We start from the raw sequence: 18,212 nt of genomic DNA, 5'->3' as shown, positions 1-18,212 counted from the left end.
GAGCAAGACTCCTTCTCAAAAAAAAAACCAAAAAACAGAATTTGATAATTATCAAATAAAAGTGATATTTGTTATACATTTATTTTACGAAAACGTGATTGGAAAACTTAAGTACAAACATGAGTAATGAGTTTTATGTATCTTAGGACACCAAGAAAATTTAACTGACCAATTATAGATAATTTAGATAATTATAGATGTTATAGGTATTCTGAATTATTATCATCAAGGTGAGAGGTGTCTGAATTGTCTACAATTAGTAGTTTATGCTCTTTTTATGGCTTCTTAAGACTATACAGGCATACTTTGGAGATACTGCAGGTTTGGTTCCAGACTACCTCAATAAAGCAAACATCGCAATAAAGCAAGTCACAAGAAATTTTTGGTTTCCTGGTGCCTATAAAAGTAATGTTTATACTATACTGTAGTTTGCTAAGTGTGCAATAGCATAATATCTACAAAAAAAACCTTAATGTAAAAATATTTTATTGCTAAAAAATGCTAATGGTCATCTGAACCTTCAGTGAATCACGTTTTTATAGTGGAGGATCTTGCCTTGATGTTGATGACTGCTGAGTGATCAGGGTGGTGCTTTCGTCACTAAGCTTAATCGTTTCTAGCTTTTGATTTAAAGTGAGAGACATGTGACTTTTTCTTTCTCTTGAACACACAGAGGCCACTGTAGGGTTATTAGTTGGTCTAATGTCAATATTGTTGTTTCTTAGGAAATAGGGAGGCCTAAGGAGGAGAGAGAGAGAGATGGGAGAACTGCCAATTGGTGTAACAGTCAGAAAACAAACATTTATCAATGACGCTTGCCACCTTGTGTGGATGTGGTTCATGGTGCTCCAAAACAATTATAATAGTAACATCAAAGATCACCATAGATACAATAATAATGAAAAAGTTTGAAATACCAGGAGAATTACCAAAATGTGACACAGAGACACAAAGTGAGCATGTATTGTTAGAAAAATGGCAGGATATACTTGTTCCATGCAAGGTAGCCACAAACCTTCAACCTGTTTAGAAACACAGTTAACTATGAAGCACAGCAAAGCACAGCAAAGCAAAACACTTCAGTATAAATTGAAATTATTATTATTAAATTGTTGAATAATTTTCTTTCTTGAATTCTTACGAGACTACAAAGTATTTATTTATTTATTTATTTTTTATTGCATTTTAAGTTCTAGGGTACATGTGCACAATGTTCAGGTTTGTTACATATGTATACATGTGCCATGTTGGTGTGCTGTACCCATTAACTTGTCATTTACATTAGGTATATCTCCTAATGCTATCCCTTACCCCCGCCCCACAGCAGGCCCCAGTGTGTAATGTTCACCTTCCTGTGTACAAGTGATCTCATTGTTCAATTCGCACCTATGAGTGAGAACATGTGGTGTTTGGTTTTCTGTTCTTGCAATAGTTTGCTGAGAATGATGGTTTCCAGCCTTATCCATGTCCCTACAAAGGACATTAACTCATCCTTTTTTACGGCTGCATAGTATTCCATGGTGTATATGTGCCACATTTTCTTAATCCAGTCTGTCATTGATGGACATTTGGGTGGGTTCCAAGTCTTTGCTATTGTGAATAGTGCCGCAGTAAACATACGTGTGCATGTGTCTTTATGGCAGCATGATTTATACTCCTTTGGGTATATATCCAGTAATGGGATGGCTGGGTCAAATGGTATTTCTAGTTCTAGATCCTTGAGGAATCGCCAAACTGTCTTGCACAATGGTTGAACTAGTTTACAGTCCCACCAACAGTGTAAAAGTGTTCCTATTTGTCCACATCCTCTCCAGCACCTGTTAGAAAATTCTGGACTTTTTAACGATCACCATTCTAACTGGTGTGAGATGGTATCTCATTGTGGTTTAACTGGTTCAGCATACACAAATCAATAAACATAATCCAGCATATAAACAGAACCAAAGACAAAAACCACATGATTATCTCAATAGATGCAGAAAAGGCCTTTGACAAAATTCAACAGCCCTTCATGCTAAAAACTCTCAATAAATTCGGTATAGATGCAACATATCTCAAAATAATAAGAGCTATTTATAACAAACCCACAGCCAATATCATACTGAACGGGCAAAAACTAGAAGCATTCCCTTTGAAAACTGGCACAAGACAGGGATGCCCTCTCTCACCACTCCTATTCAACATAGTGTTGGAAGTTCTGGCCAGGGCAATCAGGCAGGAGAAAGAAATAAAGGGTATTCAATTAGGAAAAGAAGAAGTCAAATTGTCCCTGTTTGTAGATGACATGATTGTATATTTAGAAAACTCCATTGTCTCAGCCCAAAGTCTCCTTAAGCTGATAAGCAACTTCAGCAAAGTCTCAGGATACAAAAATCAATGTGCAAAAATCACAAGCGTTCCTATACACCAATAACAGACAAACAGAGAGCCAAATCATGAATGAACTCCCATTCACAATTGCTTCAAAGAGAATAAAATACCTAGGAATCCAACTTACAAGGGATGTGAAGGACCTCTTCAAGGAGAACTACAAACCACTGCTCAGTGAAATAAAAGAGGACACAAACAAATGGAAGAACATTCCATGCTCATGGATAGGAAGAATCAATATTGTGAAAATGGCCGTACTGCCCAAGGTAATTTATAGATTCAGTGCCATCCCCATTAAGCTACCAATGACTTTCTCCACAGAATTGGAAAAGACTACAAAGTATTTTAACCTGAACTGTAGATAAAACATTAATCATTGAGTGAATATAATGTGATATAATTTTTCATGTCATTTTAAAATTATGAGATAACCACATAATTCAGCATATCACTTGATTTTTAATCAGATACACATAGAATGTAAATACTTGTAAATATATGCTTGAAGTAAAAATGGAATAGATTGTTTTCCTGAGGACATATCTCGTATGCATTGGTTTTAAAAAAAAATTGGAACTTTTTTTTTGTTTTTGAGACAGGATCTCATTCTGTTGCCCAAGCTGGAGTGCAGTGGTACAATCTTGGCTCACTGCATCCTTGACTTCCTAGGCTGAAGCAATCCTTCCACCTCAGCCTCCTTTGTAGCTGGGATCACAGGTGTGCATCACCATGCTCAGCTAATTTTTTATTTGTTGTAGAGATGGGTCTTCCTGTGTATCCCCGGCTGGTCTTGAACTCCTGGGCTCAGCAGTCCTCTTGTCTCCACCTCCGAAAGTGATGGGAATACAGGCGTGAGCCACTGTTCCTGGCTGAAGTTAACTTTTAATCAGATTTACAGATTGTTATTTACAGAATATATTCATGACTATGGTGATTTATCTTTTTTTTTTTTTTTTTTTTTTTTCCTGAGACGGAGTTTTGCTCTGTCGTCCAGGCTGCAGTGCTGTGGCACAATCTTGGCTCACTGCAGCCTCCGCCTCCTGGGTTCAAGCACTTCTCCTGCCTCAGCCTCCCGAGTAGCTGGGATTACAGGCGCACACCACCATGCCCAGCTAATTTTGTATTTTTAGTAGAGATGGGATTTCACCATGTTGGACAGGCTAGTCTCAAGCTCCTGACCTCGTGATCCATCCACCTGGGCCTCCCAAAGTGCTGAGATTACAGGTGTGAGCCACCGTGCCCAGCCAATTTAACTGTTTTTAAAATCCTTCTTAAAGGTACATCATTACCTGAAGTATCATCTAATGAGATTTTACTTCTTCAAAAGATTTTTAAAAATATGTTTATGTTAATATTAAGGTTAATGTGCAATTCATTAGCAAATCACAAATTAGCACTCTAAATGTACTTGTGGTTGTGGTAGGATTTTCACTAGTTTGTTCACGCATTCATTCACCTAGTCTGTACAAATTCCCAGTGTATATAGTTGTACTCCTGCTGCTGGCAGTTAGGTGTGGCAATGGAAAGTATTAGAGATAACTGGGTTTTTGCATTAGATTGAAGTTCCAACCAGGCAAATTTTAAATTTAATGTGAAAACACTAAGTATGTATGGGATTTGGCTACTTCTCAAAATTAAATGTTTTACTTGGAGAAATAATAGAACATTTCTCATCAGTCATCTTCAGTGGAAGAATACATGGTCTTTGTGGCCTGGCTTGATGTTTGAAAGTAAATTCTTTCAAATTCCATTTAGAGCTAACACATGCAATATAAAACAATTTCAATTATTTAACATTTTAAAGCTAAAAATATTATTTAGAGTAAAATTACAGGACTTCTTTAGCTGAGGAACAAAATTCTGGTTAATTTTTATTTAGGTTCAAATGTCTAAAATGCTTCTCCATAAATTTTCTGTGGCTGTAAAGGTAGAAAATAGCTGGAGCTTGTGAGTTAGGAAGGTAAAATTGTGGGAAATCAGACACTCTTTCAAATTATGGCATAGTCGGTGGAAAGAACAATAGAACATATTTGAAGAAATCTGTTTGTCAATCCTTATGCCAGTATCACACGGTCTTAGTTCATTTTGTGCTGCTGTAACAGAGCGGGTAATTTATAATGAACAGATATTTATTGGCTCACAGTTCTAGAGGCTGGGATGTCCAATATAAAGGTGCTGGCATCTGGCGGAAGCCTTGTTGCTACTTCATAGCATAGTGGAAGGCATATGCCAGCAGGGTGAGAGAGCACAAAAAGGGTTGACCACTCTCAGTGATAATGGCATTAGTCGGTTTGTGAGGCACCCTCATAACTTAAACACCTCTTAAAGGTGTCATCTCACAATACAAGCACCGTGACATTTACATTTCAACATGAGTTTTTGGAGGAAATACATTCAGGCCTAGCATATACTATCCTGATTACCGTAATTGGTTTTGTCTTCTTCCAACTTTGTATTTTTTTTTAAAGAATACTTTGGCTAATCTGGGATTTTTTATTCTCATATAAATTTTGGAATCAGTTTGTCAATTTTTGCAGTTAAAAAACCTGGTGAGATTAATTCAATTTTTAAAATAGCTACAGTCTATATAGATTTTCTGTTATTTTCAGTAATTTGGTTTTTTAAAAATGGTATTTGTCTATTCCATGTAAATTGTCAAATTTATTTGTGTTAAGTTGTTTATAACATTTCTATCTTTTTTTTTTTTTTTCTGTTTTGTTTTTCATTTTTTGAGACAGAGTCTTGCTCTATCACCCAGCCTGGAATGCAGTGGCTCAGTCTCAGTTCACTGCAACCTCTGCCTCCCAGGTTCAAACGATTCTCATGCCTCAGCCTCCTGAGTAGCTGGGATTACAGGTGTGCGCCACCATGCCCAGCTAATTTTTGTGTTTTTAGTAAAGACAGAGTTTCACCATTTGGCCAGGCTGGTCTCAAACTCCTGGGCTCGAGCGATCCACCTGCCTTGGCCTCCCAAAGTGTTGGGATTACGGTAGAGCCACTGTACCCTGCTCTATAAGATTTCTTTATTACCCTTTTAATTTCTGTAATTATTTATTGCTTCCTAACAGATTATGCTTGAACAACATCTTAAAACAACCAACATTTATTATCATAATTCCTTTGGGTCAGGAATCTCAGCTGAGTGCCTCTGACTCAGGATCTTCCACAGTGCTGCAGTCAAGGTTTGGCCAGGGCTATAGTCATTTCAAGGCATGACTTGAAGAGGACCTACTTTCAAGATTACTCACATAGATATAGAATTCTGGATTGACATTCTTTACCTCTTTCATCATATTAAAGATTCCCTTCCATCGTCTTTTGGGCTTCATTGTTTCAAATAACAAGCTACTCATTTTCATTCTGTGTTGCATTTCTCTGGCTGCTTTCAAGATTTTCTATTTAGCTTTGGACATTTCAGCTGTTTATTTATTATGTGCCTAAGTATGGTTTTCTTTGTTTTATCTTTTTTCGGGTTTGCCAAAATTCTAGAGTCTTTAAATTTATATCTTCTACCAAATTTGGGGAAATTTTGGCCATTGTTTCTTTTTCTCTGCCATATCTCTCTTCTTTATTTCTGGGACTTCAGTTACACATATGGCAGACCTTTTGATTTTATCTTATAATTCATTATGGGATAATTTTCTTCAACTTCTCTTTTTTGTTTTTCAGATTCAAAAATTTCTTTTGGTTTATCTTCAAGTTTACCAACTCTTCAATCTATACAGTGAATTTAAAAAAATATATTAAAAATTCTTGAATTTTCGTTTTGTTCTTTTTTTAATAGCTTCTTTTGCTGAGCTTACCTATTTTTAATGAACTTTTGTTGTCATTATCTGATGCATAATTATAATATCTATTTTAATATTATTGCTGATTTTAACATCTAAGTTATCTCTAGACTTGGTCTTCATTGATTGCTTTTTCTTATGGAATAGTTTTGGATATTTCACAATTGGCATCAAGAATCCAACATCACACTGAAAACTGTAATTGTATATTGTAAAATTTTTAGTATACATTCTCTTATTGTTCTCTTATGACTTCCAGCAATGCCCTTTTACAAAATGGATATTTTAACATGATCTTTGCTTTCTTTTGCAGGGCATCTTCTCTACATTCAGTTTCATCCAAGTCATTCCGGGATTTCTTACTAGAAGAAAAAAAGTCTGTTACTAGCCATAGTTCAGGCGATCATGTCAAAAAAGTTTCTTTTAAAGGAATTGAAAATTCTCAGGCACCAAAAATTGTCAGGTAATAAAACATACTTAAAACTAATACAGTTTCTACTTTAAAATAGTCTGTGGTGGTTTTATGTTCTGAAATAATATTTAAAACTTTATGAGGCAGATTTTTTTGTACACTCTTTTACATTCAGAATTAAAATTAGCATGTGTAAATTCCTTCCCTACTTAAAAAAATTGAAACAGTTATTGAGATATAATTGACTTAAAATCAATTGCATCTATTTAAAGTACACATTCTGTAGTTTCAGCATATATATACACCTATGACACCACTACAACATTCAAAATAGTGAACATAAGCATCATTTTCAGATGTTTTGTCATGACCCTTTGTAATCCCTTCCTCTCTTCCTTCTGTTTCCCGCTCCCAAGCAGCTACTAATCTGCCAATACAGACTGGCTTGTACATTTTAGAGGTTTATATCAGCAGGGTCGTGCAGTATGTACCCGTAGTAAAAAGTCTTCTTTTACTCAGCATAATTATTTTGAGATTTATTCATGCTGTTATGGGTATCCATTGATTCTGTTTCATCGCTGAATAGTATTTCATTGTAGGGGCATACCACATACAATGTGTTTATCTGTGCATCTGTTGATGAACCTTTGGGTATTTGCAGTTTTTTCTCTAACTATTTTTTAATTTTAATTTTCATGAAAGTAGAGATGGGGCTCTCATTATGTTGCCCAGGCTGGTCTCGAACTTCTGGCCTCAAGCAGTTCTCCCACCTCAGCCTTCCAAAGTGCTAGGATTACAGGCATGAGCTGCCACACCTGGCCTAGCTATTTTTAATACTGCTTTAGAAAGTCCAATGTATTTTAAAGAAAAAAGTTTCATATTTTAAATGCCTACATGAAGCATCAAAATCTATAATTTAAAAGCAGTATTTTCAGTGAGCTGTGATCGAACCACTGCACTCCAGCATGGGTGACAGAGTGAGACCTGGTCTCAAACAAACAAAACAAAATAAGTAAGGTATGTTATGTCCAATTCAAGTGCATCAAACAGATAATATAAACTTTTCTGACTGAAGCACGGAATGGAGACTGGGGAGTTATACTAGTTTAATGTCACTTTACCTGCCCTAAGGCGCTATCAGAGTCTTCTGACAACAGTGTTTGGAAACTCCTGATTTAGATTAAATGTTTAGGCATATTTTCACTGTTAGTATTGTGACTGTCTTCTTTTTTACAGATATTTACTTTTAGGAGGAAAGTTCTTGAGCCTTAAAAGATCTGAAGTCATCTCCCTAACTTGTCTAATACTTCTAGCATTAAAATACTATTTTAAAATAAAAATCTTAGGCTGAGTTCGGTGGCTTAATGCCTGTAATCCTAGCACTTTGGGAGGCCGAGGTGGGCAGATCACTTCAGTCCAGGAGTTTGAGACCAGCCTAGCAACATGATGAAACCCTGTCTCTACAAAAAATAGCAAGAAAAATAAATTAGCTCGGCTTGGTGGCATGTGCCCATAGTCCCATCTATTCAGGAGGCTGGGTTGGGAGGATTGCTTGAGCCTGGGAGGTAAAGGCTGCAGTTAGCCTTGATTGTGCCACTGCACTCCAGCCTGAGCAACAGAGGGAGACCCCATCTCAAAAACAAACAAACAAACAAAACAAAACAAAACAAAACCTTAAATGGAATACTAACACATGAAGCAGATTAAATCTTTTTGCATATTAATTTATACAATTATAATTATGATAGGCTTATAAATATAAAACTAGGTACATAGTCTTCAAATTGGCTATCAAACATTTATTGATTATGAACTTTGTATCAGACATTATGCTAAGTACTAGAGTTACAGTGGTGAACAAATTAGCCCCTGCCTATATAGAACTATGCTCCTTTCTTGTTTTGCTGTAGAAAAGTTCTCTCTCTTAGGCCAATACCTGTCCTTTTATCTTAATGCTTCCCACTTCAGAAGCCTGAAAACTATTAATTATCCTTTTCCTTTCTTGTGTAAGATTCAACCTTTTCCTTTTAACTAGATTTTTCCCCTCTGGTTTTGAATGTGCTCAGGTCTCTCATGTGGTCTGGGCACACTTTCTTCTATCAGTTGTCCTGTCATTACCAATTCTCCATCTCCTTCACAGCCAGATTTCTCAAAAGAGTTGTCACATCTCACTCAGTCCGTAATTCATTCTGTCTCCCAGCCCCATTACTAATATCTCTTGCCCGTATGTATCATCTGGGCTTTAGACTTAATTATCTCTTACTGACCCTACCATTCTATCTGCATGTTCAGAAACACCGCAAACTTCATGTCCAAAACGAAACTTAATGTTTTCCTCATACCCCTCTCATAAAACCAAAATCAAACAAAAATATAGAAAAACATAGCATAGCCTATTCTTTCGGAATTTTCTTCCTCAGTAAATAGGAAGAATTTGTGTCTTTGGCACTTCCATTTTCTTCACAAGTATTCAGTCTACTGTTAGAGCATTCCAGTTTTATCTCTTAAATATTTCTCAAGTCCATATACTAAATTTTATCTCCAGTGCTATCACCTCTGATTCAGTTTACTGTGATACTTCACCCGGGCCACCAGAGTTGCCCTACTGACTGGTCTTGCCTTTCTTTCCTCCAATATATTAAGCCAGTGTGTTCTTTTTTAAAATTTGGAGTTTACTGCTTTTAAGAAAAAAGCTATAGCATTCTTAATATGGCCTTCAAGGCCTACATAGTCTGGCTCCTGCCTACTGTCTTTAACTTGATTTTGTAACCTGATCTCTGTGTTCTAGTCATCTTGGCCTTCTCTTAGTTCTCAAATGCACTTTCCGTCTTTCTACCTCCTTACCCTTTGACAGAGTGACTCTGACTCTTCTTTCAATATCTCTTCAGTTATATTCTTTGGAGAAGTCTGACTTACTGGGGCAGTTTACTGTCGTATGTTCTCATGGCACTTTTTTATTGTACGTTTATTAGTGTGATTCTTTAATATTTGTCTACTCTATTTTCATGTCTGTATGTTTAATTATATGTTCAATGAGAGCAAGGAGGTTTGTCATTGCTCATCATTTTACTACCAGTGTTCAGACTGGCTCCTGGCATGTAGTAGGTGCTCCGTGAGTCTGGTGAATGACTGAATGAGTAAATTAATTAAAATTGTTACCCTGTTTGAAGTAACATTTGTTTCTAATGTAGTGATTTGTATTGCATGTCTTAGATATATCAATTTAAAGGTATGAAAATTAAGATAATTTTTGTATTTTTATATTTTAAATATTAATATTCATTGAAACTTTTAAAAAATGTCTTTAGATATATAACGATTTGTCATGGAACTTAAAATATGGATCTGTGGTTTCATAGTTGATCACTAGAGTGTGCTATAACATCAGGGCTCTTTATAAGTGTGCCCTGTTATACTGCTTTGGAAGTTTGACTTAATGGAGTTTATGACAGTATGACATATCCATAGCTTCAGTATTTTTGGTATGGGAGTTAATGTTTTAAATAATTGTGGCTATCACTGATAGTGGTTCTGAGAAAGAAAACATATAGCTTTGAGTTTCAGGGTTTTTTTCTATCATAGAAAACATAATAAGTATGCTTTTTTAAAAAGGAAATATAAAACATTACAGACAAACTAAAATATTCATTAATTTGCAAATTATGGGCTACCTGGTACTGGCCTCTGTTGGGTATATATAAAAGTAGAATGTATAGGCGCAGCCTTTCATGTGTCTGAAACCTAGTTGATAAATATTAATGTACATACATGGACGTTAAATGACAGAATAAGAATGAAATTACGATACAAGGTCCAGGCGCTGTAGCTCACGCCTGTAATCTCAGCACTTTGGGAGGCCGAGGCAGGTTGGATCACCTGAGGTCGGGAGTTCAAGACCAGCCTGACCAACATGGAGAAAGCCCATCTCTACTAAAAATACAAAATTAGCCAGGCCTGGGGTGGCACATGCCTGTAATCCCAGCTACTTGGGAGGCTGAGGCAGGAAAATTGCTCGAACCCAGGAGTCAGAGGCGGAGGTTGCGGTGACCCGAGATTGCGCCATTGCACTCCAGCCTGGGCAACAAGAGCGAAACTCCATCTCAAAATAATAATAATAATAATAATAAAGCCAGGCATAGTGGTGCATGTCTGTAATTCCAGCTACTAGGGAGGCTGAGGCAGGAGAATTGCTTGAACTGGGAGGTGGAAGTTGCAGTGAGCCAGGATCATGCCACCATACGCCAGCCTGAGCAACAGAGTGAGACTCTGTCTCCAAAAATAACAGCAGCAACAACAAAAAAAAAAAAAAAGAAAAAAGAAAAAAATTACGATACAATATAGAAGTATTAAAGAGATTACAAAATGATGAAGTACCAAATGAGTGGTTCTGAGAAGGAAAACCGAGCATGGGCTGGTGTCAGGAAGACTTCATTGCAGAAGAGCTTGAGCTGTGTTAGTTCATAAGCACTTTTTATATTCATTTCTAAATATTATTATATTTATAAGCATGTGAATAATATTAGAAAAAAAGAGATCACTTAATTCTTGATCCCTTTCATTGTCATAAGCTTTTGAATACAGGATGGGATTTTTAAAAGAAGAAGTAAGAGAAGATGGGGCAGTATAAACAGGAAATCGTAGGAGTTAAGAAGATAGGAATGCTTATGGTCCTTTGGGGAGTTAGGGTGCCAGGGGTTGGGGACTCATCTCAGGAAATTCCACAAATTATACATTCTTGTTTAAGTTGTAGAAAATTTAGTTTTTTCCAAGATTAGGGCAAGAATGACAATGTTATTTGAGGGTGTTAACATCTAAAAGTGAGCAATTTGTACAATTTTTATTTGTTTATTGTTGCTTAGGTATTCTTTTTCATTTCATGTGCTTTTATTTCCTATTTTCCTTTCACTGAAATGTCCCCTTACGTAATTCTGGAAAGAAAATGTAAGCTGTGTTTCTTTTTTTTTTCTCGAGACGGAGTCTTGCTCTTGTCGCCCAGGCTAGAGTGCAAGGGTGTGATTTCTACTCACTGCAACCTCTGCCTCCAGGTTCAAGTGATTCTCCTGCCTCAGCCACCCCAGTAGCTACAACTACAGGCGCCTGCCACTGCACCCGGCTGATGTTTGTATTTTTAATAGAGATAGGGTTTCACCATGTTGGTCAGACTAGTCTCGAACTCCTGACCTCAGGTGATCTGCCCACCTCAGCCTCCCAAAGTGCTGGGATTACAGGTGTGAGCCACTGCACCCAGCTGAGCTTGTTTCTAATTAGTGAGAAAAACTACTTGTAAGGCAAAAATTATTCTATGATTATATCAGCTCTAATCTTATATAAAAATCTTTCTAATTAAGCTAGTACAATTTTTTTTAAGGCCAACTGAGCAAAGAATAATTTAGTTCCTTTAAAGTGTAAATGTAACAATATTAATGTTTTTTGGTTTGAACAAAAATCTTTTTTTTTTTGAGACGGAGTTTTGTTCTTGTTGCCCAGACTGGAGTGCAATGGCGTGATCTCGGCTCACCGCAACCTCTGCCTTCTGGGTTCAAGCGATTCTCCTGCCTCCGCTTCCTGAGTAGCTGGGATTACAGGCATGCGCCACCAAGCCCAGCTAATTTTGTATTTTTAGTAGAGATGGAGTTTCTCCATGTTGGTCAGGCTGGTCTCAAACTCCCTACCCCAGGTGATCCTCCTGCCTTGGCCTCCCAAAGTGCTGGGATTACAGGCATGAGCCACCGCGCCCGGCCTGAACAAAAATCTTTTAAGGAAAATGTCAGTTAACCTTTTTATGTTACTGTTTATTTTCAGAAGGCTAAATTTTATACAAATTGTCTCTTGAGATATCTACTTTTATGTTGCTAATGTCGAAAACTCAATAATGCTATATTTATTATTTGAAAGTGTAGAATGTTTTTGATATTTGTTTAATCATAGCTCTATTTTATTTGACAAATTTGGTTCATTTTAAGACATTTAAGACACACTACGCGTTGTTTGGATAAATTTGTAATTAATGAAATTATCCACTGAAAAATCAGTGGAAAAAGTTATGGAATTGTAGTCTTAGGAAACATATTTGAGATTCAGTATAACATTATACAGCTCTTTCTGAATCTTTCTGTATCTCAGTTTCATCATATGGAAATGAGAGCAGTAATACCATGCAGGTTTACTACAGGGCTTATATCAGTTTGTAATTCAGTAGCTATATCTCTAAGAAAAGTTATCAGTAATTTAAAGCAATAAAGAACCTAAAAACCTCTGCTTTTCATTATTGTATACTAAAAAAATCCTTTGAATTTCTGTTTCAGTCATTAATTTTCTAATTAATTTTTCATAAACAAGTATTTCCAAGTATTCTGCTGGACACTGAGATACAAAGATGAATGAAGCAGTCCTGCTCCTCAAGAGACTAGTCTAGCAATTAAGGTTGACATGTAAACGATAATAACAGTGTGTGATGCTTTATCATAATGATTGAAGTTTTGTAGGAGGAGAGAGAAAATGACATTTGAGCCAACAGTATAACAATGAGAAGACATTTGAAGTGGAATGTATTCCAGAATAAGGGGGATAGTAGAAATAAAGGCAGCTGTGTGATCATGGAAAAGACACTGTACTCTAAATCAAAAAGACCAGATTTTTGTTATCTCTCTGCTACTTATCTAATTTGTGAATCAGACAAATTATTTAATATTCTTTGAGTTTGTTTTTTCATCTCTATAATGGGTTAATATATGCTTTCTTCACAGGGTATTGCAAAGATTAAATGGGATAATACACATGAAGTACTTAGGCGCTTAGTAAATTTGTTTGTCCACACATCAGGGCTTAACATTTTAGCTTTCAGTGCATTTTGTACTCTGGCCCTACTGTTTCTTTTAAACTTTATTTCTCTTTAAGTTTCTTCCTTGCCCTGAATTCAGACATTCTTTGCTTATTGAAGAGAACAGCCTGCCTTTACTTAAAGCACTGAAATCTTTTATAGGTCTATGTATTTGTACAACCAAAATTCTTTTTAATTGTCCCTCTCCTCAGCTTTAATGTCATTTCCTTAGTGAAGCCATCAGTGTATGCCATCTTCCATATTTTAGTTTTTCTCCTGTGCATCCATAGTACTGTATACATTGTTTTATCATTGTTTAAGTATATTTTTAAATCTTTCCCATCAGAATTTTTTGAGGGGAGAAGATTGGGTTTTAATCAGCTTGATTTTCAGCACCTACAATAATCCTGACATGCTCAATAAATGTGTATACATGAGTCATGAAGTCAATATTTTAGGTCCTGTTAATTTACTCTCTGACTTTGTGTTGTTAAACCTGTCTAGTCCTCAGTTTGCTGCTCATTGCTGAAAGAGAGCATTGGAGTGATCTAGATAAGCTCTAGATCTAATTTCTAACTGTAAAATTCCACAATTAGCTCATCTGCATTATACCTTTTTAAGTTTTTCTCCTTACTGGAATGCTTCTTATTGCTTTCATCATATACCTCTTTTTTATTACCTTCTCAAGTTCATTCTTCTCTATGAGGCCCTCTCAAATGATTAAATATTGTGATTTGTATAGTTCTTATAGCCAGTATAACTCAATTTGTTATACTGTCTTAAATTCTGTTCTATTATTTTATATGTCATTTTGTATGTTGTTTCCTCAACTGGCTTGTGAATTCTTAGAAGGTAAAGATCATATTTTGTATTTCTGTCCTATCTGTAATTCTTTGCTCATAAAGTATATTAGTTCCTCACAAAATTTGGCTGTTAATTATCTGATTTAGAGATTATTGGTTTATCTGGTATATATGTAATATTATTAGAAATAGGCTATTTCTTGCAATATCTTTCTCTATGATATTTTATACAGAAGGTTTTATAAATATATATAGATTATTTTGTTTACTTATAATTTTAAAGGTAAGCTTGACTGCACTTATTTAATTTGCCTCTGGAGTCGGGAGTTTACAGTTTTTCCTCTGTATATATTAATAAGCAGTTTGACTAATATTACTAGAAGCTTTAATCTTTAATTTTGGCATTTGTTTTGCAGATGCTCTACCCATGGTGCCCCAGGACCAGAAGGCAACCATATTTCAGATTTACCACTTCTAGACAGTCCCAAGTAAGGTTAATTGATAAGTTATGGGCCTCCAAAGCTAAGTTGCTGCTTAGCATTGAAAACATTAAGGCCGAGTGCAGTGGCTCACACCTATAATCCCAGCACTTTAGGAGACTGAGGCGGGTGGATCATCTGAGGTCAGGAGTTCAAGACCAGCCTGGCCAACATGGTGAAACCCTGTCTCTACTAAAAATACAAAACTTAGCTGGGCATGGTGGCGCACGCCTGTGATCCCAGCTACTCATGAGGCTAGGGCAGGAGAATCGCTTGAACCTGGGAGGCAGAGGTTGCAGTGAGCCAAGATCATGCCATTGCACTCCAGCCTGGGTGACACAGTGAGACTCCGTCTCAAAAAAAAAAAGAGAATAAGAGAATGTTAAGAAATTGGGAATAGTATGGTGTTGAGTAGAATGTATTACTTGAATCCTCTCTGTACTGTAGTTGGAGTTACCTTTCTGTTCAGTTATGTGGTTTCTGCTCCCTCCCCATTTCCTGGTACTTTCCAAAATCTTTTCTCTAACACTGGTCCAAATAAAACGTTAGTTCTCCTGTTTTTCTGTTTCTCACCTCATCATTCTGTAATCTTTGTGAAAGCTTCCAGGTTCGCTCATTGTAGGTCACTGGAAAAAATTGTAGCATTGCTAAAGAGTATTTCAGAGAAAATTTTGCAGGCAAAAATTTAGGAAGATGAGTGAAACTCATCATTCTGTAATCTGCGAAAGCTTCCAGGTTCGCTCATTGTAGATCACTGGAAAAAATTGTAGCATTGCTAAAGAGTATTTCAGAGAAAATTTTGCGTGCAAAAATTTAGGAAGATGAGTGAAACTCATTATTATTATTCTTTCAGTCCCTGGCTATCTTCTTCAGTGACTGCTCCATCCATGGTAGCCCCAGTCACTTTTGCATCTATTGTAGAAGAAGAACTACAACAGGAAGCAGCTCTTATTAGAAGTCGAGAAAAACCCTTGGCTCTGATTCAGGTAAATAACACACTTAGTAGGGTTTAATTTAGAGAACAACTATATTTCCTACTTAGGTTTTAAGAAAATCATGTTTGTTTGCTTTGAAAAGGTGCCTGTATCTATGAAATTAAAATGTAAATGCCAGGTAAAATTGAACTGAGGCATCTAGCAGTGTATGTATTAGTTGTAGATATTCAGGACAATTAATTTATGACTAATAAATTATGATAAAGCTTATATTTTTGCTTTGGTGATACTTTGGATTATTTGTTTTTAAAAATGACCAGTAGAGAATTTGGCAGTATTCTCTACTGCTACACTTGGCTTCTGTATCAGTAAGAATTCTGAGATTGTAAGCAACAGAAGCCTACTCTGGCTAACTTAAGGAAAACATAATTTATTTGAGGGCTATTAAGATTCCATAGACTTAGCTGAAAGACCAGACAGCCAGGCTTGGAAACAGAAAAGACCCATAGTAGCACTGGAAAGCTCAGAAGCAAGATTTAGACGACTTGTACGATAGCAGAAAGTATCTCACAGAATAAAGCTATTGGAATGAATGAATTTCAGCAATCATTTTCAGTTTCTTTTTCCTTCTGCTCAAGATTCAAATTCAAGAGCCCATGGGTATCTCATGATTCTACCTCAGGCCCCAAGCTTTCTCCTTGCCACAGAGATAGCAGGATACTTGATTTAATTTCACTGTATTGTATCCATGGAAAGTGGTAGTACCTCAAAAGGAAATTGGAAGGCAAATACATCCTGCTTAGTTTATAATTAAAAGAGTAAAAAGTCTTCTTTCCCTTCTTCCTTTCAGATTGAGGAGCATGCCATACAAGATTTATTGGTTTTCTATGAGGCATTTGGCAACCCTGAAGAGTTTGTCATTGTTGAAAGGACACCACAGGGACCACTGGCAGTACCTATGTGGAATAAGCATGGATGCTAGTTCACCGTGGAGTTGAGATGCATTTTTCCTAATTATGAGTTTGTTCATATAAAGAAAAGCTGTGGAAAAGAGTCTTAGAGATTTTATAATATCATTCTAAATAGATTAAGAAAGGATATAATTTCTTTACTGCAGTTAAATCATATGTTTGTATGATTAAAAATAAATTTCTGAGAATTGTGATTTTAGTAACTTTATATAAAATGTGTGAGACAAAAACTTATTAAGGTTAAGTAGAATTGTTTCTTCTGAATAATCTAACAAAGGAAAATATAAGTGATTGAATCATAAGATATAAGGGGAGTGAAGTATTAAAAATAACTTTTTTGTTTGAGAACTTGAGAATTTAGAAGATTTTGCCAATTATGTGTTGTTGCTTGACTTTTTAAGTATGGCATTGATGAATTTAAAGTAGGAGCATCAGTTATTACTTCTGATTCATTAATGGCCAGAATTTTGTGTTTGGTCTAATAGTTGTGTCAACATTCTTGTTGCTTTTTAAAAATCAGGCTATGCCTGTGGTCCATGTCTATTCAAAGCTTGGCCTGCACAAATGCCGTATTTCTGTTTGGACCACATATTCTCCATTTTGCATTAAGCAGTAGAGTACAGTGGAAAGGGAATAAGAATACTGATTATTCTGGGGAAAAAAAAAAAAGATTTGGAATCATTGTGGGTTATTTATTTTTAGTGGGATGGAGGATCTTAAAAACACCTAGTTGTGAGAGAATCAATTTCTGAAAGTATTAAAATTTCTGAAAATAAATGCTTAATTACACATACAGGAATTAAACAGTTTGGAAGAGGGTTGGACTGTCATTACCTTTATAATATTGTATAGTCAGAAGTTCTCTGAACCTCAGTTATACATCTAGACATAAAAATTGTTTTCTTTATAGGATGTTGTTTGGTTTGTTTCTGAGTGTTTAAATTTTTGAAAAACAAATGTTAAATTTGTGCTTCAGTACCTAGATAAATTGGAAAGGTTAATGTTCTAGTTTCTGGAAGATAAGTCTGGAAGATACATAAGCAATTCACTGCTATAATTTAGTTGATGTAAAATGGCGGAAACTGACTCAATATTTCAGGTTTAGCTCTACCCAAAAGCAGCAGACATGTAAGCAGATGTGCAATAAAAAATGATCTTGATCCATTTCACTAATGTGTGCTTCACATTTTTTACCATATTGACATTTATTATGGAAAGAGTTAATATTTTTTCTGATGTGCTACACTAATAGCCAGTACATGGTTAAGTTGATGCTGCATTTATTCTAAGACAGATTTAAAAAGGCAGTTTTCTAAATATGATGATGTGAATTTTTATGTGTGTTTGAGTAAATTGAGAAGTGAATTTTATAAATGTTTTATCGTTGTTGCTGTAAAGAAGCCTTTGAAGTAATTGATTTCATTTGAAACTTTGATTCTGCTGTATATATTGACATCTTTAATATTTACAGATGCTATAAAGTGATGATTTTCTTGCTGTCTTCCATGCTGCCTGGGAAGCAGTCTTGGGGGTCTTTGTTGGATGGGGTGTGAAAGAGGGGCATGAACTGAACCGAGTCTGTGAGGCTTTAGGCCGTTACAAACCACAACCAGAGCAGTTGCACTTCATGGTCT

The 18,212-nt window shown here is 35.9% G+C and overlaps 1 protein-coding gene across 2 annotated transcripts in view; it reads left to right on the top strand.

The window, feature by feature from the left end:
- The window catches only part of IBTK (inhibitor of Bruton tyrosine kinase), a 78,396-nt gene extending 60,649 nt beyond the window's left edge, over window positions 1–17,747 (top strand). Inside the window, exons 26-29 of one of the 2 annotated variants that reach the window (XM_003897844.5) lie at window positions 6,472–6,621; window positions 14,610–14,681; window positions 15,526–15,658; window positions 16,458–17,747. In XM_003897844.5, coding sequence (XP_003897893.2) covers window positions 6,472–6,621; window positions 14,610–14,681; window positions 15,526–15,658; window positions 16,458–16,589 — 487 coding nt within the window. In that variant the 3' untranslated portion in view covers window positions 16,590–17,747. The remainder of the gene's footprint in view (window positions 1–6,471; window positions 6,622–14,609; window positions 14,682–15,525; window positions 15,659–16,457) is intronic. The other variant, NM_001302104.1, reaches the window with a different exon arrangement.
- Window positions 17,748–18,212: the final 465 nt, after the last annotated feature.

Source organism: Papio anubis, chromosome 6, assembly GCF_008728515.1.
Source record: "Papio anubis isolate 15944 chromosome 6, Panubis1.0, whole genome shotgun sequence".
NCBI lineage: Eukaryota > Metazoa > Chordata > Mammalia > Primates > Cercopithecidae > Papio > Papio anubis.
The sequence above is the reverse complement of the archived record's forward strand: the minus strand, read 5'-3'. Positions and strand labels throughout refer to the sequence as shown.